This window comes from Carassius gibelio, chromosome A17 (genome assembly GCF_023724105.1).
Source record: "Carassius gibelio isolate Cgi1373 ecotype wild population from Czech Republic chromosome A17, carGib1.2-hapl.c, whole genome shotgun sequence".
NCBI classification, from domain to species: domain Eukaryota; kingdom Metazoa; phylum Chordata; class Actinopteri; order Cypriniformes; family Cyprinidae; genus Carassius; species Carassius gibelio.
In genome coordinates this window covers 9,848,926-9,874,678 of record NC_068387.1, presented here as the reverse complement: position 1 = coordinate 9,874,678, position 25,753 = coordinate 9,848,926, and the positions used below count along the sequence as shown (strand labels likewise).

General features: G+C 36.3%; 1 protein-coding gene across 3 annotated transcripts in view; it reads right to left on the bottom strand.

Annotated features, from left to right (window-relative positions):
• LOC127933437 (sodium/potassium/calcium exchanger 4) overlaps positions 1-25,753 on the bottom strand; it is a 52,698-nt gene that overhangs the window by 10,019 nt on the left and 16,926 nt on the right. For all 3 annotated transcript variants that reach the window (XM_052530451.1, XM_052530450.1, XM_052530452.1), the window contains exons 2-9: positions 19,488-19,598; positions 4,768-4,844; positions 4,409-4,483; positions 2,200-2,284; positions 2,009-2,112; positions 1,426-1,500; positions 780-805; positions 644-697 (exon numbers count right to left, since the gene is read on the bottom strand). In XM_052530451.1, the coding sequence (XP_052386411.1) occupies positions 644-697; positions 780-805; positions 1,426-1,500; positions 2,009-2,112; positions 2,200-2,284; positions 4,409-4,483; positions 4,768-4,844; positions 19,488-19,598 (607 nt within the window). The remainder of the gene's footprint in view (positions 1-643; positions 698-779; positions 806-1,425; positions 1,501-2,008; positions 2,113-2,199; positions 2,285-4,408; positions 4,484-4,767; positions 4,845-19,487; positions 19,599-25,753) is intronic.

Genomic DNA, 25,753 nt, shown 5'->3' with positions numbered 1-25,753 from the left:
ATGTTGTCATTTTACCTAAATTTCAGAAGTCATTATACAGCAAAAATGTATTATTCAATTCTAAGGCTGCATGCTTATGACAAAAATAATAATTGCGATTATTAATAACGATTATCACAATTTACACGGAATGATGTTTAAACCATTATTTGATGCAACTGCATGCCATATCTTTATAGAAAAATTAGCAAGCTGAAAACATTAACTGAAAAACTTTTAGTGCTTTTCTACAATATTAAGCTTCAAATGTCAACTATACATCGGATTGGTTTCTTCTTTAAATGATAAAAAAGTGAAAATATTAATGGCATTACAATGTTATACTAAATCTAAAATTAAAATAATGGGAAAAACCCTTAAGATAACATGTACAAAGAAAAACAGGCATATTAACCATGCAGAATAACGTAAGTGGACCTTTTTTAATGATTAATTGCCGCTTTGTGGCATCCATAATTATGCAGCCTTATTAAATGCAGCCTTATTCAATTCTATTAATACCATACCAATAAGAATAAAAAAAAAATAATAATAATAATGCAAAAAATATACATTTTAAATACTTTAATAAAAGCCTCAATGGTTTCATTTTAAAGAATCAGATGTTTAAATAAATGAGTATGCAAAATGAATGTGGACTCACTTCATGATGATAATGTAGCCGACATACATGACAATCAGTATTAGACTCTCCCACCTGCAGAGACCGAGGAGGAGGAAGACAATCAGGTGTCTGCCTTCAACCAATCAGAATAAAGTATATACAGATGTACACTTACCACAAAATCTTTTCATCATAAATAAACTGGAAGAAAAAGATAAGAGTCTGTGTGAGTATTCAATGAGTGAATTTCAGTGCATGTCTTTACTACATGCTCGATCTATAGAGCTTATCAGTGACAACCAAGTACTCTTTCATGCATTTCCTTCACAGATATTAAAAAAAGGTGTTTAATAAAGATTTGAACCAAACCGATGAGCCTCAACATGAACAAACTTTGATTCAAAGTTTTTCTTGTTGCTGTTGTTTTGAAAAGAGAGAGAGAGAGAGAGAGACAAAGATACAAGGATTTGTCTTTATAGCTGCGTACTTAAGTCTATTATATGAGCACTGCAAATACTGCAATCAAATCTGAAACCAAAAACACAAAAAAGAGTGTTCTTGGTGGTTACTGGTCCATTTAGAAATACTTTACTCCATAATGGCAGCAACTTTTGCAAGTATTACTGACTTTTCTTCATAAAAGCTTCTAAACCATTGTTTAACAACCTCAAAGCTCATGGTACATCCGTCTTGATAGGTTGTTTTTATGTTACTGCTAATTATCAGTTCCTTTTAAGAGAACGTTAATGGAATTTTTACTTCTAGAACCTACTTTGTTTTGCCACTTGATTACCAGAGCTCATTAGATTAATGACACTTACTGCAATAAGGGCAACCACGGATAAAATGTAGTAGATTGAGTCTCTGAACACAGCAAACTTGGTGAGAAAAACAACCTAGAGAGAAAACAGAAGTCAACAAAATTAGTAACAAAAGGGTGTTAAATGTACTGCACCCTCAAGTTATGCCATTAGCCATGAACAAAAAATGTTTTATTTCTCAAAAGACAAAAATATCACAGCAATGAGCTTTTAAAGGGGTCATATGATGTTGCTAAAAATAACATTATTTTTGAGTATTTGGTTTAATTCAAAAAAACAAAACAAAAAAACATTATTTTTCCACATACTGTACAAAATTGTTTCTCCTCTATGCCCCGCCTTTCTGAAACTTAGACTTTTACAAAGCTCATCATTCTGAAAAAGCCTCAAAAAAGGTGTGCTCTGATTTTAAATGGAATATTTAAAAAAGAAACCACTGTTTGAAATGAGAGTAAAAGGAGGAAAAGCAAGCTTGAAGAGTAATTTCCACGTTGCAATTGCCAGATGAAAACATGGAAAGGTCAAAAGTGGCAGCAGCTTCAAAGCAGGCTAGCTGTAATATAGAGCAAAGAGAGTTTCTCACCTGCCCCGCAAATATCCCACACACACCGATGATGCACAGGATGTTGAACACGGCTGAGCCTACTATGGTACCCACCCCCACGTCTCCATGAGTTATGAACACACCTGCAAAACAAAGCAAGAGGGTTCTGATCCACAGCATCTGTTAACACATGACTAATGCACATACAAGCACCTGTATGTGTGGCTTACCAATTATAGAGGCAAACAGCTCGGGGGCGGAGCTTCCAGCTGCCATGAAGGTCGCTCCTGCTACATCTTCACTCATGTGCAGTTTCTGATGGATGGGATGAACATACAGAATCACACACAGGATGTGCAGAGGCAATAATTAAAAGGTCTAAATAGATCCCGGAGATGTGCAAAACTGTAAGTGGATTATCCGTATGACTAGCAGCTCTTAAAAGAACAGTTCGCAATGATTTTCGTCATTTCTTTTTTTATACTATAAACTGGAAAAGAGCAGCATGTAGATAACGGTTTTATATTTTAATATTTTTCAATAGTAATTTATTGCTGAGATGGAAAACTGATTTTTTTTTTTGTATCAATACTCCAGTCTTCAGTGCAACATGATCCTTCAGAAATTATTCTATATGCTGCTCAAATCATTTTTTTTATTTGCCACTCAAAACAAAAAAGTATTAATATCAGTTGAAAACAGTTTTTGTGTAAAACTATTTTTCAGGAATCTTTGATGAATAGATGGATTTTTTGTAGTGCTGGACAACAATTTTTTTTTTTTTTAAATTGATCACATGATTGTCTGGGATTAATCGCAATTAATCACATTATTATTTGCAAAACAAATAATGCATTCAAAAGTAGTATACTGTGCATTTTTTTCATTTAAAATTACTGCTATATGAACAAAAGTGCAATATCATTTGGTTTTGCGAACACAAAACATAAATAAGGTGCTTTTTAGAGCAGTATTCCTTTTACATAGTAGCAGTTAAAATATTTCTTGTGAATCTTAACTTATAACATTAATGTAATGAAATTAAATAAAATATAAACAAGCTATTTGTCACTGCCAGGACATTAACATTTTTATAGAAAAAATTTGATATAGAAAAATAAGAGTACAGAGCCTCAATCATAACATTACAACAGGCATTTTCCGAGTAGAGACCTGCACGATCGCAGGAAACATTGCAGCAGTGCGGTGAGGGACAACACTTGATGGGCGTGCAGAGACTCATGTGTGCGCGGGATGCGAGAGAATAATTAGGGTGTGCTCACACTAGACAAGATTAACCCCTAAAGCCTGGTTCGTTTGAGTAGTGTGATCATTTCGTTTAGCAGTCCCTGGCTTGGTTGGAAGAGGTGGGCCAGAGTGCGGTTTCATTTAAGTGAGTGTGAGCACTAACTGCACTGGAGGGAAGATCTTCTGATATGTGCCACATGATTGCGTGAATATCAATGGTGCAATGTAACAAATAAAAAATACTTACAGTACTTAAGTATTTCTTGGGTGTATCTGTACTTTACTTGAGTTTTTATATTTCACACAACTTTTACTTTTACTCCACTACATTTCCTGATTAAAATGTATACTTTTACTCCGATACATTTCCCCTAAATATATTCGTTACTTACTACAAAATAGTCAGAAGAACACAGACTGCAGGAAAGCAGGTTTGCCGAATCAGTGGTCGAATCATAGCTCGAGTAGCCAGACCTTCAGACGGCTAAGGTCTAGAATTCATGGCAGCTTTCATTGGCCAAGGCCCGCCCAGGAGGCCATTTGACCGACATGTCAAACAACCAATCACAGTTCGTTTCATTCAGCATCACGTTTTGGTGCAGAATATTCTATACCGCAAACGTGAAATATTTTGCATACTTTAGAAACTCCTGTGTTTAGTTGATCCCGATGAGCGCTCGTTGTAACGAATGTTAAAGAATGCGAAACACACGTCTCCCGAAAATCCTATAGAATTCATTCAATCCGATGATGACTTCAACACTCCTGAAGTGTTTCCTCTTTTGTATCCCATAGGCATCAGACGTTTAGCCCCCAACCCCCCCCCCCCCCCCAAAAAAAAAAACCTTGCTGACTCCAAACATTTCTATGTTTTTTTGGTCCTTAAAGGAGCCAAAACAGTAACAGTCACCATCACAAAGACAGTGCTTTGATAAATGAAACACAGCATCATGCTAAAACCTGAGAAATGGCATCTCTAATTTAATCCCCTTAAAAGCACTGCCTTTTTTTTAATATTAAGTTTAAATAAAATAAAAAATAACTTAAACCACCCTTACCTATACCTAATAGTGTTGAATATTAGTATTACATGATCCAGTACCCAGCATTACAGGAAAGTGTTGGAAACTCTGGGTTTAGACGGACAGGTTGAAGTGATTCTGGGAACTGTTCATGAGCATTTATTCTCACCTCACAGATCTTCTCTAGAGTGGTCACAAAGTAGTCATCACAGACAATAGCAAGGGCCAGAAACATATATAGAGCCTGAAATGGAAGAAAGACAAGAAAGAAATGCACCATAATGGGCTTGATGTGCAGAAATAATAAGTTGCATGTCTAAATGGTCTTCAGTTCTTTAAGCAGTTGTTGACAGGGTGGTTTCAGCACTGTGAACCTAATGGCGAACTCATAAATGATGACGAGAACTGACAAACTATTTATAATTGCAATAAAATTCTCAGACAAGCACCATTTATCATGGATGGCAAGGTCAACTAGTGAGCAAGGCTACATGTTGATTGACGTGCACAGAATTGAAGTTCTCCTACCCCAAATATGTGTAGCAGTACAGCTCCTTGCGCACGCTGTCTGTTGGTGAATATATCCTCAGGGAACTCGTGGATGGCTGCATTGAAATGAGAAATAAAAAGTCACTTTGGCGCAAGTTGTCACTTTCCATAAAAATTATCCAGATAAAAAAGGTGGTACACTCCATAAAACCAGATCCGCATGAGATTCCAAAGAACGACTGGAATGTGTTGGCAACAAAATATAAATCATGCCCTAGGGACAAGCGACTTCATCATAATGCAGGAAAAATGCATTGTATATGTAGTACACATGGTCAAACCAGTGCATGGGATGGCACTTATTATTATTTCACACTCTGACATTCATCACAGCCAAGTATACACTCAATTTAGTTATAGGAAAGGAGATTTTCTTTTGTTCATATTTCAAAGTTAAAATAAATTGTTCTTATATGGTCTTTTATGCTTTTAAGGGTCATCTGCACTATAACACAAGTGTACTTAAACTGTAAATGTCTCACCTTAACTGTGATTTTTATGTATTTGACAAAAAGTGAAGTGATGAGTCCTAAATCCTTTTCTGTGATGACTGATATTATGCCAAAAATGCTATTGACAGAGCTTCATATGGAACCCAGAACATTCCTTTAAAACTGGGTTATCCAAAGGCCTTCTGTTAGTGCAATCTCACTAAACGTCAAAACCCCAACAAACACATGGCGGGGTAGGTCACACGTCAGTACATTCTGTCACGGCAGCCCTGTTTGTGACCTGGGCAGCCCTGTAGGTCAAATAATCCCCAATGACACAAGATGCTGCCTCTCAGTGCCACACTAATGAAGCGTACAATATAAATCAACATCATGGCATAATCTATACAGTCACCATCCACTCTAAAGCTAATGAGGTTTTCTGACACTTTCAGGTGGAGACTTGCCCACCCCCAAGTCTTAATATTCCGAGCCCTAAATATGGCCCGGTACCCTCCTTTAAATGTAAAACTTACTTTTCTGCTTATATTACTGTCCTTTAGAGCAAATCCTGCTAACGGAAGCATCTGCTGTGTAAAAGCATCAAAAACTGCTTAATCTTCTTCTGCAGACTCATTTCTGTCTGAAAAGTTCATTAAAACTCATGACACTAATAGCTTTTCGCAATAAGAAGCGATCTGTTTTAAATGACAGCAATTGTGCCGTGATGTTTTATCATCACAACCACCAGCATAATTTCCATGGCTGTTATCTGAAGTGTTGAGAAAAACGAAGAATTGCTAAAGGTTTTAACCATCAAGCGGAAGAGAGCTGCTGGTGCCCCGATCACATTTCCCTTCCCACAGCTCGCCCCTCCCATAACACATGAGAAGGAGGAGAGGACAGCCTCAAGGTCATCTCCTGAGAGAAGCCACAGAGCACAAGCAGACATACTGAGTGTCATCCACAGAATACCACACACCCAGAAACAAAATACACATTCACGGACTAGTCTCAAAGAAGCCACATATAAGAACCAAACTGCATGGTACTACTGATTAGGTTAATTCCACTGGGGCAGATGGAAAAAAGGTGGGCCGAATCAAAGGGTCTATTCTCTTTCATAAACATGGCTCAGGTCCCCCTTTCCTTCAATGCAAGCCTAGATAATTTAGCCAATATACGATTTAATCCACCAAATATCCTTAAAAAAATTAAAGGACACCTTTCCTCAATAAGCTACATGATTTCAAGTATCATAAAATGGGTGGAACAAAATAGATGACAATTTGAAAAGGTTTTAACAATTTGTATTTATTTATTTATTTCAGACAATGAAACAGACAGCTAAAGTAAATGGGGTCCAAAATACAGTTTTCTATTATTTTTATTCATTGGAATGACATATGGTTGAGTAAATGATAACATAATTTTAAGGGATACTCTCTCTCTCATTCATATCAAAACATTTTAATTATTTCTTTTTTTTAACATTCTATTATAATTTTTGTCCATTCATTTACATTCACTGAGCAGACACCTTCATCCAAAGCAGTTTACACTGCTTTCATATATATATTTTTTTCAGTTTATGTATTCCTTGGGAATCTGACCTTGACTTTGGGGTTGCTAGAGCCATACTATATTCATTAATAGTCCATGCAACCCAAAGTTTCATTCATCGAAAACTAAAAAAAGACACTGCATAAGTTATCCAAATAAGATCAACAAGTCTTTTGAAGAGGCAAAGTCATTTTACGTGATAAACAGATTTAATTTAGACTTTCATTTATATATATATAAACATTAATCAGCATATATACAGAAAGCTCATCAAATACCGTACACATGGAAATGCAGACACGTGAGAATGCTAGACACGTGAGAACATATTCGATTTATGAAAAACATGTATAAAACATGAGTAAATGTGATTACGTTTTAGCCGATATGCATGATGAAAGAATTTTCCAGAAGCGCTGCTTCTGGAGGACAGGACATCGTGTGGTATTCAGCAGGACCTACTGTTTGTTGACATTGGACGTTGTTTTTCTCCAGGTTGATGCACTTGTTCGAAGCATCGCAGTCTCTTGCAGGTAAATCCATTAAAGTCCTTAGTAGCTCCGGCACACTCCATCAATTATTAATGATTGTACCATTAAAAACAAACTCTCTCTGCCTCTGTGGGCATCATGACAGTATTTTCAGGTGAAGGCTTTGTCGTTGTCTGCAAACAAATCATGAACAACATACAAACCAAGCATGTATGTACTTTGGGTTTGTATCTGCTGTATGAACAGAGTATAATCTGGGCTTCTGTGGAGAAGCACCTCAGGTAGAGTGAGAGAGTATAAGATTTGTTGTGTCTTGTCATCTTATGACCTTATCCATCAGAGTCTGTTCTGATATGAACACACATGGCAGGATCAGTGCCTCACAGTTGGATATACAAAGCTGAGCTAGAAAAAAACAAAGTGGGATGTGTACGGAATAGCATAATATATTGGTGTAAATCTTACTTTCCTATGGTTTTAACTATATAATACACTGCATTATCGAGTGTCAATGAGCAATAAATGTTTGTACCTTTTGTCACAGTTGTCTCTCATCTGTCCCCAGCAAGAAAAATACAGCCACATGTAAATTGCTTGTCACAGAAAAGCAAGTCAAAGGGTATTTAGATGTTATCAAACAGCCTTTTGGATTTGCTATGGTGTCTATAAAACACCACCAAATATAAGAGTTTAGGCCTGTTTACACATGTGAATCATCCAGTATTAAGAACCAGGGGTTGTCAAATTTTGAATGGGATTATTTTAATAATTTCAGCTATTTCTTCTTGTGGACTAAATGTAGACATTTAATTTAAAACATATTACTATGGACAATAATAAAAAAAATGATAACATGCATTTTGTATGATCCCTCTTATTTTGTTAAAACCTCTTAACCTGCACCCCGACGCCAGCGTCCTGAACTCCCCTTGTTTGCACAGGTCAAAGATTACGAATAGATTAAATGAAACGGGACAAATTGAATCTTGAAAACTATATGTGATGAGTGGGACAGGGCCGAGAGCCGTGGGAATGGAGCGAAGCCAATGGAGTGATTGGAAATGAGTGACACCTGCTCGACCCACCGGCCTCGAGTCCCACAGAGGAGATCGGAAGTATACAATAGAGGAGCAACAACAGTGAATGACAAGAGAGGACCAGGCCTGGGCTTTATTTTGTGTTTGGTTTTTGTTTGTGCGCGACAATCGCCCGCGAGGGCTGTCGCGCTGTTTGTGGTTATTTTGGTTATTAAAGTTCATTTGAATGTCTGCCGGTTCCCGTCTCCTTCTTCCCAATGATTGTGAAGTTTTTATATTGTTACACTATATCATTATAAAGATCTAAACCTCAAGCATCGACAACAGATCGCTGTTTTTCAGTGGAAAGCTTATAAAGAATTTACTTGCTAGATTTGTGTAAGCAGTACACATCAAAACATGAAGAATGAAAACGCTGTACATACCCAATTCGTCGTAATAGTGTGTCATAAACACATCCAGAGCTGTAAATCCCAGTTTAGTTAAAAAGGTAATGGTCCACTGAATGACATCTCATGAAGCACGTTTTGTCCAACGAAGCAATAACTTTGTAATATGGATGAAAATTCCTTTGTTTACGTTTCAGTTCTTCAGCGACAGAACTGTTTGCGTCCGTTATGGAATAACTCACGCTCAGAAACTGTGTTTTGGTAGTAAAAAAATGGCATGGTTTTGCAGCGTACAGTGTCACAAACAGAGAGAGAAAAAAGTGAAAGATAGGCGGAATTTTGGCGCTCCCTCGTGATGCACCTGTCATCGTTTTTTTCTGTTTGTTATATTTTTCAACAATTTTCATATGTGTGAGTGTGTTTTATGTTGAATGTGAATGTATCTGCATGATTACCATCTGTTTGAGTGCAACAATCTCACTATTACTGTGTAATCACAGCTATCTATGTGAACGCCATCTATATGAATGGACTGTGATTTATTGACTTTTGGCATTTGTAGTATTACCATCTCTATAACTGGCCATCAGCACATCAGCACGTAATAATTGGCTATATGAACAGAAATCACTGTAAATGCTGCATTTCTAGCAATCTCAGGATTTTCTGTAATTGGCATACAAAGTTAAATATTTTTTATTTTATTTATTTATCTTTCTTACTCAAATTATTCTTATTGTATTTTTCTAGTGGTATGTTTAATGACTAAAATAGTTCGTAGAATCCTTCAATATAGTTGGTAAATACTTATAAATATATTTGGGGTGGGGGGGCTAGACATAGTCTCAGAAAAATGGTTGCAGGAATCTTATGTTTCATGGTATCTTCTTCAGACTTGAAATATATTTTTTCTAGATTGCTCCAGGACTGATTTTATGTATTTTCATATCAAATTAAAAAACAATTCAGTATGGTAAAATATAATCAAATCTGGTCGATAAAAAGTAAAGCCCTAAGGGTCTTCTTTCCAAAGACACCAAAATTATGTGTGTAACAAACATAAGTCAGGAACTGTTTAAATTTTAAATTAGGTAGGGCATTTTCAGCTGTGAGTCCCATAATGGGGGGTCTAGTTAACAGGTTAAAGGGGTCATATGATATGATTTTTAAGTTTTCCTTTCTCTTTGGACTGTTACAAGCTGTTCGTGAATAGATAAGATCCCTACAGTTGTAAAGAATAAAGACTCAAACCCATAATATAACCCTTTATAAAAGTTTAGACTCATCCACACCTTCCAAAAACGCCTTGTTTAAACATGCTCCCACATGTCTACGTCACGATGTGGGAAGATTATCATAATGCCACCCAAATGATTACGCAAAAAAAGAAGGTATACCTTTTATTCATGCTGTTGCCACCGACACCATGTTTCACTGTGAAAGCGAAGCTACTTGTTTGGACCTCCAAAAGAGTAACTAGAAGTCAGTGGTTAAATTGTATTAAAGCTGCAGTAGGGAACTTTTGTATCCCCGAAGCAATCTAAAATAGTCAGAATATAAACACTTATTATAGGTGCACCCTAATGATTCAGGACAAGCTAAAAACACGGTTTGGAAAATGGATTCATGGTGTACTCGCTTATTATATACATTTTTCAAAATTTTTAACACAAACAAAGTTACGGACCGCAGCTCTGATTGGTTGTTTTTTACCGGGAGCGATGGAGTTTCTGCAAATGGCAATAGGACCGCTGGGAGGAGCCAGAGGAGCTTGATTTTTTCACAGATTATCTGTCTCATATTCTACTGTCAGGACATAATGACAGGTTTAATTAATATGTAAAAAATATTTTTTTACAAAAGTTCCCTACAGCACCTTTAACAACACTGTTCCAGGGCGGTGCATAGAGGACAAACAATAATGTACAGTATGTGGAAAATATTTTTTTACATAAACATTTAATTACACCAAATACACAATAATGTTCTTTTAAGCGACATCATATGACTGACCTCTTTAGAACTGTTCACATTTTCACAGATTCTGCAAGGGGTTCCAAAACATTTGCATGCCACTGTATGCAAAATACATGCCTATAGGACTTATTAGCCACGTTTCCACTGTCGGGCCAAAAGTGGGCGTGTTGGTGTGTGCCAGGTCCAGTCACGTTTCCACTGTCACTCCCGGTGCTTTATTGTGCCTCGTTGGTGCTTCCGTTGGTGATTCCAACGGCCCAGGATTTATGGCCCAATTAAAACCTTGGGTCAAAGCAGGCCAGCTGGGGCAAGAGGAGTGGTTATGATCAACGATGGAGTTTCTCCACATCTGGAGAGCATCGGCACCGCGGATCATTTCATAAAGCTAACAGCTACACTGTTAAAAATCGCTGTAAAAAAACGGCCAAATTTCGACAGTAAAATACTGTTTTTCATTTAAACAGTGCATTCTGGGTAATATTAATCATTTTCGAGAAGTAGCCTGCTGCTATATATCGTAAAATAACAAAGTTCAAATTCGACACTCAGCGGCTGTGTTTCAAATCACACCCTACACCCTCATTCACTATTCCCTACATGAGTTTACTAATATAGTCCACCTGACAGAGAGAATGAAAACTAATGAGTGAATTCAGACAATGATCAACAGCTGCTGTTAATGAGTAGAATCACTGAAGAAAAAAAAAACATAACAAGACAAACACATGAAATACAACTGACTTCAGCCACAGCCTTAGATGAAATCAACTGAAGATTTAAACGATCAACAAACAGCTTCACCAACTTCACACATTACTAACCAGACTGACTTTATTTCTATCAGATCAGAGATCAGAGATCAAAAAATCTTATTGAGAATTACAGAGATTTAGATGATAATGTTACTGTTTCGTCTGACGTCACCATTGTGGAGATCCGTGTTTGCTTTAGTTGGGCTCCTGACCCTTGACTTTTGTACTTCAACTTTTGTTTCATTGTTATATTTGTATCTTTATGATACATCTGTTACAGCAATATTAATCTTCATGGTCAAGTGACTATGACGGTTTCTGTCAGGCATGATCTACTAGACTGACTTATTGCTATAATAGTCAATTCATAATTTGAATATCACTTTTCTTTTGTTTGTTTCTTCAGTTTTATAAGATTGAACGGTAATGTGATTATCTGGATATGGATTTAATGAAATTTTGAGCTTTAAATATTTTGAGCAGCAGTCCTCACAACACTGAAAGAGAGACATCAACAATCAGCATATTAATCTCAACAATGGTGACAATCAAAAGGTTTATGATGCAATGCATGCTGGGTACCAGCACAGGATAAAACTCATCCATGACTCCCAGCATGCATTGGGGCATGAATAAATTATGCCCCTGAATTGTTCACTTATTTTCTTGAATTCTTATGTGCTTATAATTTTGCATTTGTTTTAAGTTTTAGTAGCATGTGTTGTGATGTTCAGAACTGATCTGTTCATTTATTTTGTGGATTGTCACCATTGTTGTGATTCATACGCTGATTCTTGATGTTTCTGTCTAAATTTCAGCAAAGGTTTTTTTTTTTATTATGAGTGAAATTTTCTTAACAGTCTTTTATAACTTATGGCTCAGCAGTGTTCCTTCTTATGCTGTAGTATCAATATTCAATAAGAGAAGAGACACGGGATTAGATCAGAAATAATAGTGTTTGTTCTTGTCAATATATAAACAACAATATCAGATTTTTTTTTCTTCTGTGTACTTTTGTTTTGCTATAACAAGTTCCAAAGACGCATTGTTAAAGCATGTTAAAAAAAAAACTTAGTTGTTGAAAAGTCATGTTCAAGAGCCCAACTAAAGTAAACACTGATCTCCATCATGGTAGTGAAAAAAACACCTAAACCTATTTAACTCTCCATAAGTTCTTCTGTAGACATCTGACAGAAATAAAGTCAGTCTGGTTAGTAATGTGAATCTGATGAAGCTGTTTTAATAGTTGTTTAATCAGATCTTGAGAGATTTGATGTATTCTTTTATTCAGTTGATTTCATCTAAGGCTGTGGCTGAAGTCATTTGTAGATCTTGTGTTTCTCTTTCCTTCAGTGATTCTGCAGGTGTTTATACTAATGCTCAATCATCAATTAATCACCGAATTATCTCATTAACTTCACTGATTCAGTGTTACTCTAACACTCTGTAGTGTGCACACATTATAAGTGTTCATTTAAAACTGAGGATTTTCTTGTGGGGTTTAAAGGGTTAAAGATTTAAGATGAAGAAAAAACAGCATGAAACATAATTTAACAGTAATAAACTGTAATTAATTTACAGGAAATAAACTGTAGAAAAACAGTTATTTACTGGCGCCCCTGCTGCCAGTAAAAAACTGTTTTTCAACTGTTTCTTGCCGTAAATTAATGGTTGCCAGCAAAAAAAGTGTTTTTCTACAGTTTGTTGCTGTTAAGTCAAGGAAAAACAGTAATATACTGTAAAATGTAAACGTCAGATTTACCAAATGAAAAAAAAGTTAATTTAACTAAAATATTTGTGAACATCCATAGAAAAAAAACTAGGCAAAGTCATACACTGATAATGAGAGTAAATACTGAACTTGACTGTATTAATGTGTGTTTGCACAAGAGAAATCGTTTAATGTAGTTTTGTTGTTCACCATTGTGCTGGAGAGTAGAGCCTTTGCTTCAGTCAATGATGAGCCACAATTTCTGATTTTCTGCTGCTTTATGTAAAGGCAGTAAATGTGGAGTCGCTGATACAGTGATGATCTCTGCGTTAAGTACTTCAGCATATACATGTGTGCTATAGCTGACAATGAGCTGCAGTGATTTGAGTAAAAGTCATGTATTTAGTTTCTTTATTACTGCACATTAAGTGTTTGCATCGTTATATTAAGAAATATTCCTTCTCAGTGGACTCAAATGAAATAAGTTCATAGTACTAACATCGTAGGAATGCTAGTTTTAAAAACTCGAACTGTTTGAAGCAGTGGGAGTGGAGTTAATTTCTATGGTAGAATTTACGGTAAAATACTGTTAAAAAATAAAAGTGGTAAATTAATGGTTAAGAGCTGTAAATTAACAGTACTTTACTGGCGCCCCTGCTGCCAGAAAATTACTGTTATTTAACGGCAATTTTTTTTACAGTGTATAACACTAGCATAAAAAAGTGAGCTCAAAACTCACTTTCAGTCAGCAGCGAGTGTTTGAAATAACTTGAAATAACTCGATGTGGATTAAAATCACCATACAAGGCAGAAATATTTATAAGCGATGTAAAAAACTGCAGCCACTTGAAATCAGACGTCAGCTTCTTATTGTCATGTATTTATTTAGTAACATATGTCTCATCTTGAGAGTTTAGTGCCCCGTAGCCTATGTCATGAAAATATAATTCGTTGTTCAGGAGCTTTCATAAAAATACAGGAATAATTATTATTTCTAAATGTGATGTATATAGGCTAATGTGACTACAAATAAACAGAAACAGACTCGACTGAATACTATGTTCATAATGCTTTATTTCTGTGTGACTAATTTTCAATCCTATTCAATCAATCAATTAATTCAATCAAATTAATTCATTATGATCAATGTATCACTTATTATTGTAAAACATCGATGCTTTTGGATTTAAGTATTTATCAAAGCATGCAAAAAAACGGTCGCTTTTTTCATGTTCGTTTTGTGATCGCGCTAGTTCCAGTGACTTATTTCTTATTAATTTCCTGATAACCTCTCTTTGTGGGGTGAAATGATGGGGTTGCATGACGTTGTTCCTGAGAGGCGTGTAAAGGGTGGGTTTTAGTGAAGCGCAGTGGAGCGTCTGGCCAGGTGGTGGAGAAGCAGTGCTATTTTGGCCTCGGTGCTTCAGGTTACAGGCTATTAGCCCCATCCGGCCCGTTTAAAGCATTGGTTCACATTGGCCCAACAGTGGAAAAGCAGCTATTGGTGATTGCTGGAATGGGCCAAGCTAGCCCTCTTCTGAAGGTAGTCTTGTGGCGAAAGCAATTTCATGTTTAACTGTGGGTTAGTGTGTGGTTCTTACCAGTAAATACAACCTAGAGCATAACATATGATAGATTGTCTGCTTGATTTATGAGCAGAATTACACTAGTCGAGGCATTGTAAGGATTTAAATGTCAATAAACAGTCACAAGCCTTTTATAGAATAAACTGTGTAGTTCATAAACAGCAGCAATCCGGAAAGAGCTCCGTTCATACAGGGTGAAATACAATGCTGCCTCCAGCTCCATCTCTATGTGACAAGCCTCCCGCTGTAACAGTATTATGTTTTCTTTATGAGAGATGCTGCATAACTGTAAAGCTGTTGAATAGTGTATTAACCTATTTGTCAGTGCCTGAGCTTGCAGTTATGTCACATCTTAAAAAGTGCACGCCCAAACCGCCCACCACATCACATTCCCTCTTATGAACCGTTCGATCAATCTGTTCCAGTCTCTAAAAATTGCAAGTTCCTAAAATAACCCCTCTTCAGGCACAGGAGCATTATGCTTATTCAAAAAACAACAAGCTGGCATCCAACCCAGACTGTCTGAGCACTCTCTCTCTTTCAGATTACTTATTGATTTGAGCAGCTTCTAAGGAGCACAATCATAATGAAGGCTGCGCTCATCAAAGCACCTGGTTGTATGCCTATGTGGATGCCTGTTCAATGTGATTCTCCAGTTACAAAACCATATAAACACACAAAATATCTTCTCTTTACAGCTAAAAAAATTAGGGCTGGTAATTTAATGTGTTTAATTAGATTCATTAATTAAGAGAAAAATAATGCGTTAAAATTATTAACGCATTTAACACACTTGCCCTGCCCCAGACCTACAGTATGTGGATCATCTGCCATTTCATACAGTCGGTTGATGATTAATATGATGCAGGGCAAGCTTGACAGCATTGTCAGCAGAAGCAATCCACCTGTCAGTCAAGTGGCCACGCCCTGAACTATGCAGAACTTTAAGGCTTAATATAAATGGATGAGTTATAAAAAAAATAATTTCATTAAAGAAATAATTTAATATTTTCTTAGTAATAATTATAAAATTAAGAAAATCAATTATTAAAGTTATAGTTCACCCAACCAAAAATGACAATTCTGTCATCATTTACTCACATGGTCCAAAAGAGTACATGTAATAAATTTTATCAACCAAAATATTTATTGCTGAACCTCCTTTTTGTAATCTCTGTTTGATGCTTTGCACAACAATTACTTTAAATTATCTTTGCAGAGCAATTTCTCAATTTCTTCAAATTTTGATGTGCGATTAATTAGATTCATTTATCACCACATCATGTAAATAATTAGATGAAAAATTGTAATCGCTTACCAGCCCTAAAAAATTATTTTGCATGCTAACTTAATTGTGTTGTTTGAGTGTTTTTATTAGTTATTTTTCATGCCATTCCTGACCTGAAGAGATGCCCTCATCACATCAAATTAAATCATCTCATTTCACCCCACATGACAATGGAGGAACATCTTTGATGACATGCTCCAGAAAGTATGTCCATGGACCCATTAGGGACTGTCTGATGCATGTTGCATGCAAAAATGACAGGATCAGGCCAGCTCCAATTTGATTGGTTGACAGCTATGCAACGTCCAACGTCCAGGAGTCAGCATGCACTCTAATTTTAGAGGAATAACCAGATGAATGGCATAAAATCTTTAAAAGATATTTGAGTGGCAATTAGTAGCAAGTAAACATGTTATTCTATAGTCAGGACTGTAATAGATGTAATAATTGCTACTTATTTATTTTAGATGGATACAATTTCTGACCACAAAGTCGCACAACATTATAAACAAATTGCTTAAGTGTTGACTGTGTAAGCTTTCACAGAGATTGCTGTTTCAGTTCTTGAATGCACTACCACTTTGCACTTTTGCTGATTATTTTGACATCATTGATTTCACATTTACCCGCTTCTTAACATCACATAAAACAGGAAACTCTGGTTGGTTGCTTTTTAATGTCAATCAGATCAGCTTTCCGTCTCTAAGTGGGTTATTACTGGCAAAAACAACCCATATTGTGGCAAATTTCTGCAATACAATCTGTAGTATAATTTACTGGTGCTGCTTTGCACAGGATCTTGATTTAATAATCTGACGGCAGACACTATACCTCTCAAGAGAAGCCGAATAAATAAACCATTACTCACCTTCTTTCAGTTATAGCTATAATTATGTGTGGGCACTGTGTTGATGTCTACATAAAAAGGACGAACAATGGTTTAAGGAAAACATAAAATGTTGCTGAACTGCTGCTCTGATGCATTTTGGAAACAAGCCACAGGAGATCTGGGCTGAAGCTCAAATGAAACTAAGAGCTGTAAAGAAATATCAGCAGTTTTACCACAGGGAGATGAGTCTTGCAAAATAAACCAAATTCTCCATCTCAAAGGTTTGATTTTTAGAGAATGGCACTCAGAATAGACCTTTATTACCAGAAAGATATTAATGAAGTAGGGTACATATGGGCCTTACAAAAGTCTTAAGTAAAAAAGAACTAGCTAATATTGCTACAAGTGTGACTGCATCATATAATAATTATTAATTATTAATAAATGTTCATCGTCTGGCTGACTATGTCTTGTATTAATTTTTCAAAAAATCCTGTCATATGTGCACAAATGGACAGTCACCACTTACTACCGTATTTTCCGGACTATAAGTGTGGCTGGTCCTGCGACTTATAGTCAGGTGCAACTTATTTATCGAAATTAATTTGACATGAACCGATAGAAATGAACCAAGAGAAAACATCTACCATCTACAGCCGCGAGAGGGTAGTCTAAACTGAAAACATAGAGCGCCCTCTCGCAGCTGGAGACGGTAATGTTTTCTCTTGGTTCTAAATAAATGCGACTTATAGTCCGGTGCGACTTATATATGTTTTCTTCCTCATCATGACGTATTTTTGGACTGATGCGACGTATACTCAGGTAAAACTTATAGTCTGAAAAATACGGTACTAAATATTGTAGAAACATAATCAAAGATGTTTTGTAACGATTTGCATTGTAAAAAGCACTACACAAATAAACTTGAATTTAATTGAATTGAAAAGAAAAAAAAGAATATACATTTCTTTAGTTGCCAAGCTCTATACCAATATCATATAAGGAAAAGATAATAATAATAAAAAAAAGTTGTCTGGTAGCTTGTCATAAGAGGCACTATTTTGCTAATGTTGATTTTGATACATTTGACAATACCAAGGTGATGTGCTGCCACTCTCCTTTCCATATCTGATTACAGTATTCTCAATCTTTGTAGGGTGGCGTTTTTGGGGGGAGAAAAAAGGAGTATTTAATTCAGCTGTTCTTCTGAGTGAATTTCATAATGGCTAATAACGCTAACAGCTTCAGTTCCTAAAAAGAATAAACAACATTACAACAGTGAGAAAGAAGTGCTCTTAGCAAGTTCTCACACGCAGCAAAATGTAAATGCATGAGTGAATGTTTCACAGTTGTGACAGTTGACGTGACCTCTACCTGGCCTTCAGCTCGGAGGGTTGCTGACAGAGATGCACATATCTCATCTTTTTTCTCCCTTCTCGCTCATGTCGCTGGCAAAGACCTCAGATCACTGCCCGCTCATTCTGGCTGGGAGCAGCAAGGCTAAGATTCACAATGTCAGCACTTGACGATGGCGCGTGGCATACCGCTGAGCAAATCTGCCTGAAAGCTGTGCTCTTCCACACTCCCTGAGACACCGAAACACGAGAAGTGAAAGGGCAGATTCTATCAGCCCACGATGACAAAATTCCTCAGCTCACAACTCTAATAGAGACACATCCCCTGAAACGTGGGCTCACGTGCACCCAACTGCGGAGTTCGGCAAATAAGAGCCGCTTGATGAGAAAGCCCTCAGGTGCTGAGATGCCAGGACTCCCACGATACATCAAAAGATCTGGCCTCATCTTCCCCAGCATCTCCTGTGGTCACAGGGATGTCGAGGGGACAAACATCTAAAAATAGCTTTCCTGCTTCCATTTATAGAATGCACAAGGCAAAGCCACAGATCCATTTCTCTCATAATCACAAATCTTCCCTTACAATTCTTTTGTCTTTCCACAAAGCTGCCCAGAGCGATAAGAGTGATAACGATTTCCAGTCAGAGAAGCCTAATTTACTGTTGGAACAATTCATTTCAAAAAGATGGCAGGATCAGGCTCCATTCCATTGACATTTTCATGCATATATTACATTTCGATCAAGATTTATGTCTTTATCAGCATTGTCTTGACAATATCAACGGCAACAGACAAAAGGGAATGATGTGTGAAGCAAGTAGCATTTCCCAAAGTGTGGACCAAGAGATGCACACAATAAATCAAAGACATTGAAATTATATAAGGAGGAAAACTTTGAAATCAATAGTCAAATCTTGAACGGAACAGATTTTCGCAATTGGTAGGTTTCGGGGTGCAGTCTTAGTTGGACATCTGTTTTGAGTGAGTAGGGAATATTGAGCCTAATCTTCAATACACTTAATGTTCAGCCAGATATCAAAATGCAAAAAAAATCTTAAAGAACAGGGTGGTTTAGATATGTAACAATCTTAATACAATAAAACTTTGTAAAATGCTTTAAATTACAATAATCAAACCATGTTGGAGGATTTTCAATAAATTTTCAGCCGCCTGGGGTACCTGGGAATTGTTATGTCTTTTGTCTGTTCTCAGTATGAAGTTCGTCCTAAGGCAAGTGATCACTCAACTGGGGAAAAGTCATTTGTCATTATGAAGTGATGTATGAATTACCTGGTTCTGTGCAGTTCTTCTCTGTCTCATTGTCTCCGGCTGTGGCCATAAGCCTTCGGCCCAGATGATCTCTGGGAAGAGCAAACCCCTCCTGAAGCACCAGCCCATGACCTGTGAATAAAGATATACACACATCATTTAAACGTACAAATTCAGAACATAGGCTCCAAAGCTGTTGTGAATCCGCTTACCCAGATCCATCTATATTTACAGAAAATTATCATCATTTGGCAGATAATAATTTACATAGCTACATACATAATCCCAGCTATTGAATACATAATCTTATGTTGCACCTCATAAAATAAGGACATTTATAGAAATATTAATATTAATTAGTCCATATATGGACTCATTCTCTCAAATGGCTTGGGTATGCAGAGTTTGTGCAGCTTATATGGACTGGTCCCCCCTGCAACAATTACATAACATTTTTAATTATTTAATAAATGTTAGTACTTAATTCATTAACCTAATATAATTCCATGAATCTGTTCACTTAAACAGTCAAATGTGGTTTAATATAACTTCAGACAAATACCTTACCATTTAAAATGGTTTTATAAGTTTAGTGTGTCACATTGCATTACACTTCAATGTCAACTATCCAAATACTTACCATCATCAAGAAATAGTTAACAACTTAGAGCTATTTCAGCCAAATTACTTGTCGGTTAGGCTTGGAGTTAGTGTGCGATACTGGGCCCTTTATTTGCTTGGCTTTTCGTTTTAATATTCCTACTGGATGTGCATTATAAAAAAAGGATAATCACACTTATCTTGTTATGAAACTATGGAACACATTTAGTGGAACCTGTTTATTGGAGAGTTGGCATTACAGTTGTTAATCACTGAACACATTTTGTTTATTCAAATTATATATATAGCTCCTATATAAAAAGATGGTAACACTTTAGAATAAGGTTCCATTAGTTAATGTTAGTTAACTACTTTCGTTAACAAGAACTAAGCAAGAACAATCCTTCTACAGCATTTATAAGTCTTAGTTCATGTTAATTTCAACATTTACTAATGCATTATTTAAATCAAAAGTTTTGCTTGTTAACATTAGTTAATGCACTGTGTATTACCATGAACTAACAATGAATAACTGTATTTTCATTAACTAACATTAACAAAGATGAATAAATACAGTAATAAATGTATTATTCATTGTTTGTTCATGTTAATTAATACATTAACTAACATTAACTAATGGAACCTTATTCTAAAGTGTTACCAAAAAGATCACCCAAAAATGCAAATTCTGACAAAAATAATAAGACAACGGTACCTTTTGTGCAATATGAAAGCTATTAGCTATTAGTCATCGCTCAGTTATATTTTTAAGGATTTTCATGATGTTAAACTTCTTCAACATCTAGGCTCTTCACATTAAAATTACATTGCAATTAGGGTTCACTAAACACTACAAAGCAATGACTAGACTGAATAAATCTGAAAACTACAATGTCTTTACTAGTTACATACAACAACAAATAGCATGACCGATGTGGTCCGATTTACAAACAAATGACGCTTATGAGCAGATACTTTAATAAATCTGTTCAAAAGTGACTCTCAGACCATCAGTTTTAATCACTCCCTTACTAAGTAAAATGGTTCAATGAGTGGTTGAATTAGTGGTTCTTGGCTGATTAAATTTGGCACGTCCAGCTCAACTGTTTGCGTGAGAAATAGCCTTTTTTTTTCTTTTAATTTTGACGATTATAACTGACAACTAAGGAAAACCCCAAATTCAGTATCTCAGAAAATTAGAATATAACTTGGGGAATATAACATTGGCTAACTGATCAGTATGAACATGAAAAGTATGAGCGTTTACAGCACTCAATACTTAGTTGGGGCTCCTTTTGCCTGAATTATTGCAGCAATGTGGCGTGGCATGGAGTCGATCAGTCTGTGGCACTGCTCAGGTGTGATGAGAGCCCAGGTTGCTCTGATGGTGGCCTTCAGCTCTTCTGCATATCGCATCTTCCTTTTCACAATACCCCATAGATTTTTTTAAGGTTAAGGTCAGGCGAGTTTGCTGGCCAATTAAGAACAGGGATACCATGGTCCTTACACCAGGTACTGGAAGCTTTGGCACTGTGTGCAGGTGCCAAGTCCTGTTAGAAAATGAAATATGCATCTCCTATAAAGTTGGTCAGCAGCAGGAAGCATGAAGTGCTCTAAAACTTCCTGGTATACGGCTGTGTTGACCTTGGACCTCAGAAAACACAGTGGACCAACACCAGCAGAAGACATGGCACCCCAAACCATCACTGACACTGACTTCGGAAACTTTACACTGGACCTCAAGCAACGTGGATTGTGTGACTCTCCTCTCTTCCTCTAGACTCTGGGACCCTGATTTTCAAAGGAAAATGCTAAATTTACTTTCATCAGAGAACATAACTTTGGACCACTCAGCAGCAGTCCAGTCCTTTTTGTCTTTAGACGCTTCTGACGCTGTCTGTTTTTCAAGAATGGCTTGACACAAGGAATGCGAAGCTGAAACCCATGTCTTGCATACGTCTGTGCGTAGTGGTTCCTGAAGCACTGACTCCAGCTGCAGTCCACTCTTTGTGAATCTCCCCCACATTTTTGAATGGGTTTTGTTTCACAATCCTCTCCAGTGTGCGGTTATCCCTATTGCTTATACACTTTTTTCTACCACATCTTTCCCTTCCCTTCGCCTCTCTATTAATGTGCTTGGACACAGAGCTCTGTGAACAGCCAGCTCTTTTTCAATGACCTTTTGTGTCTTGCCCTCCTCGTGCAAGGTGTCAATTATCATCTTTTGGACAACTGTCAAGTCAGCAATCTTCCCCATGATTGTGTAGCCTTCAGAACTAGACTGAGGGATCATTTAAGGCCTTTGCAGGTGTTTTGAGTTAATTAGCTGATTAGAGTGTGGCACCAGGTGTCTTCAATTTTGAACCTTTTCACAATATTCTAATTTTCTGAGATATTGAATTTAGGGATTTTCCTTAGTTGTCAATTATAATCATCAAACCTAAAGAAATAAACATTTGAAATATATATCAGTCTTAGTCTTAGGCCACTAGTATTTTCACCAAGAACAATTGTTTTTAAGGCAGTTATTTCTATGTGTGAGGAGTAAATATCAGTTTACATTTCCAAACATTATTTTTGCCACTAAATGTAATAATCCAGTGAGATTTGAAGGAGTCTGACAGTAGCCAGTGCTCCACACAGAGATCTGATCTCACCATCACCCAGTCTGTCTGGAATAACATGAAGAAACAGAACAAACTGAGAAAGACTAAATCCAGAAGAACAGTATTTTTAACTATAACTGTTAAAAATACTGTATTTTTTTCCTTTTTTTTTAATGAAAGAAACAAACTTGCTAACTTCCAGACAGTTCCCATCCCTAGTAGCCACTTATTTGATAAAAAAAAGGACTCCAAACTAAAGATAAGGGTGATGACAATTTTTTTTTTTTTTGAGTTAACTATTCTTTTAATGCACAAAAAATTACCTTTATAATGGCCACTGCTGATTCTATAAATATTCCCTATTACATTAGGAGTAGCCAGTCAGAAACAAAAACTAAAATATTCCACACACTGAAATCTGCTGCAGCAAAACTGGTCTAAAATATTCCAACTGCTCCTAAATCAAGAACAGAATGACCTACTTACAGCTTATGAGAAGCAGAAAAAAGGAGCAGTAAAGTTGTGTAACAAAGAATCACAGAAGGAGGACAGAATAATGAACTCGACAGCAATAAAAAGTTCATTTTCAGCCTGCATTAACTTCCCTACAGTTATGGATGGAGGAAAATGAGAAGGTGCAGAAGAATAGGAATGAGATATGGGAAGCTGACCCATATTAGGTGTGATGTTCTGTAAATCACAGCAGGAATGCACACCAGATGGACTCCTGAGAGGCTTATCAGAAATGCCAGTATCCGCAGAGCCATTAAAGCAGAAAGCAGATATTCAGCATACTCATCATTACAATATCATGTGCAGGTAATCCCTTAAGCCGCTTGTAATTTTGGTGTAATTAAACTCAACTGCACCCACTAGTATCACTCAGGCAGGCAGGCAACGGTGTACACTTGGTAGACAAGGGTAAGTGGAAAAGCTTGATGCAAAATCCCCTATAATGAGACATCATTTGTGTCTGAGATGTGCTTGTACCACAGGGGTTTGAGTTGGGTATTCATTGGGTATTCATTTTAGATGGAAACTGCAGTCAACTGTATGTGTAGATAATTCATATTCATTTCAGCTGGAAAATGAATCCAGTTTCTATCTGAAATTAATAGTAGTGGCAATAAAACACCAACTTTTATTCCCTTTTAAGTACCCTTAATACAGGAGCAGATTATAAATAACCATTTATATAAATAATACATATTTCATAAAATGGACATCATGGGACAAAGTTTCTTTGTATATTATGATCGGAATATAAGTACAAAAGCTTTGCAATGGGTTAAAAAACACTTGGATTACAAAACACTATGAAAATAATGCCAAATAGTGCATACAATTAATTTGGATAAATTTAGGGTAATTTCAAAGATGTTTACAAAAAAATAAAAAAATAAAATAAGTCAGGACCAGACAGTCACACCACATGATATTTTGACACTTGGAATAACAGAAAAATTACAAATAATTAATGTTTTTTAAAGTTAAAGTGAGTTCATACATGGGAGAGATTCTTTATATATATATATATATATATATATATATATATATATATATATATATATATATATATATATATATATATATATATATGTGTGTGTGTGTGTGTGTGTGTGTGTGTGTGTGTGTCTATATATATATATATATATATATATTGTGACGAGTCAGCTGCCTCCTCCCTGATTGTCACCGTCACCCCGTCCAAATCACCGCCCTACACCAGGCTCCCGACAGGAGTGGGTGTGTGAGAGGAGGGGCGCTGGCGGCGTGTGGTGGGGCACACCTTACGTAAATGGAGCCTCATCACCGCCGCTTTTGAAAAGCCTAACGCACTTCTCCTCATGAGACCAGACTCCTCTGTTGGTCTATAATGTTATCATAGTTTGGATACTGCGCTGACTGTGTGAGGCTCTTTGCCTGGCACTGATTCCATTTCCTGCGTCCTCTAGAACACTTTTCATCGCCATACTTAAATTACACATTAGTTTGTTATTCCCTTTATATTACAGATGTGATTTTTTTTAATCTAATTGATAAAACTGCTTTCCCTCTAATCTCCCTTCACCTTCCCTTCACATACTCTTGTGGAGAGAAAAAGAAAACATCAGACTCTTTGGATATCAGACTGTCTGCCAGCTAATGATCAATGGGGGTCTCAGAGAGATATGCTTTTTTTAAGATCTGATGTTGTTCCAAACCTGTATGACCTTGTTTCTTCCTTGGAACACTAACAGAGATGTCAACTAAATATTCCATCTGCATATTTCTACACACATTTAAATTGAGCTGGGGAGTAGTAGAATCGATTGGACATTTTTTACTTTTTGATAATTCATTACACTTGGATGTACTTCGTGATACAGAAGAAATTATCTGCAAATACTTCCATTTCATCTCAACGTTAAGAGCTAAATCTACCAAGAAAGTTTTCCAAAGGTAAACTATACACTGTTTTTATAGACTATGTTTTATAAGAAAAAAAAACCCCTCTGTATTTATACAGTACATTCAAAGTGTTCCTTGTTTCATTGCAATTGAGAAATTTACTAGCACATTTTGAGTGAAAATTGTTTCTAAAGCATTTTTTTTTTACCATATTAGAATAAATTTTCACAGTTGTTGTTAGAACATAAGGGTCAGAATATGACAACATGGTCTTATCCTTAGATGTCACACCCACGGACCATTGGTTGAAGGGTGTTAGTGCACTGAGTTGCTCCTAGTGACAAAATTCTAGAAAAGTGACCAAAAAAAACAACACCCTGAAATGAAAGAGAAGATCCTAGTTAAAAAAACACACAATCACTAGGCCTGTGTATCACTAGCGAAGTCATGATATGATACGTATTATGATACAGTGCTGCACGGATTTTCACCTCAGCTGAATTTACTAAAACAACCGTTTATTAAACACTGCATACTATAGCAGGGCTCCAAACAAAAAAATCGAGTAAAAAAACTTAGGTGCCAAATGATTTTTTTAGGTGCCACAGAATAAACATGTTTTATGTGTTTTATTTAAATTATTTATTTTACATTGTAACTTTTTAATCATACTGATGTGTTTATGACTCA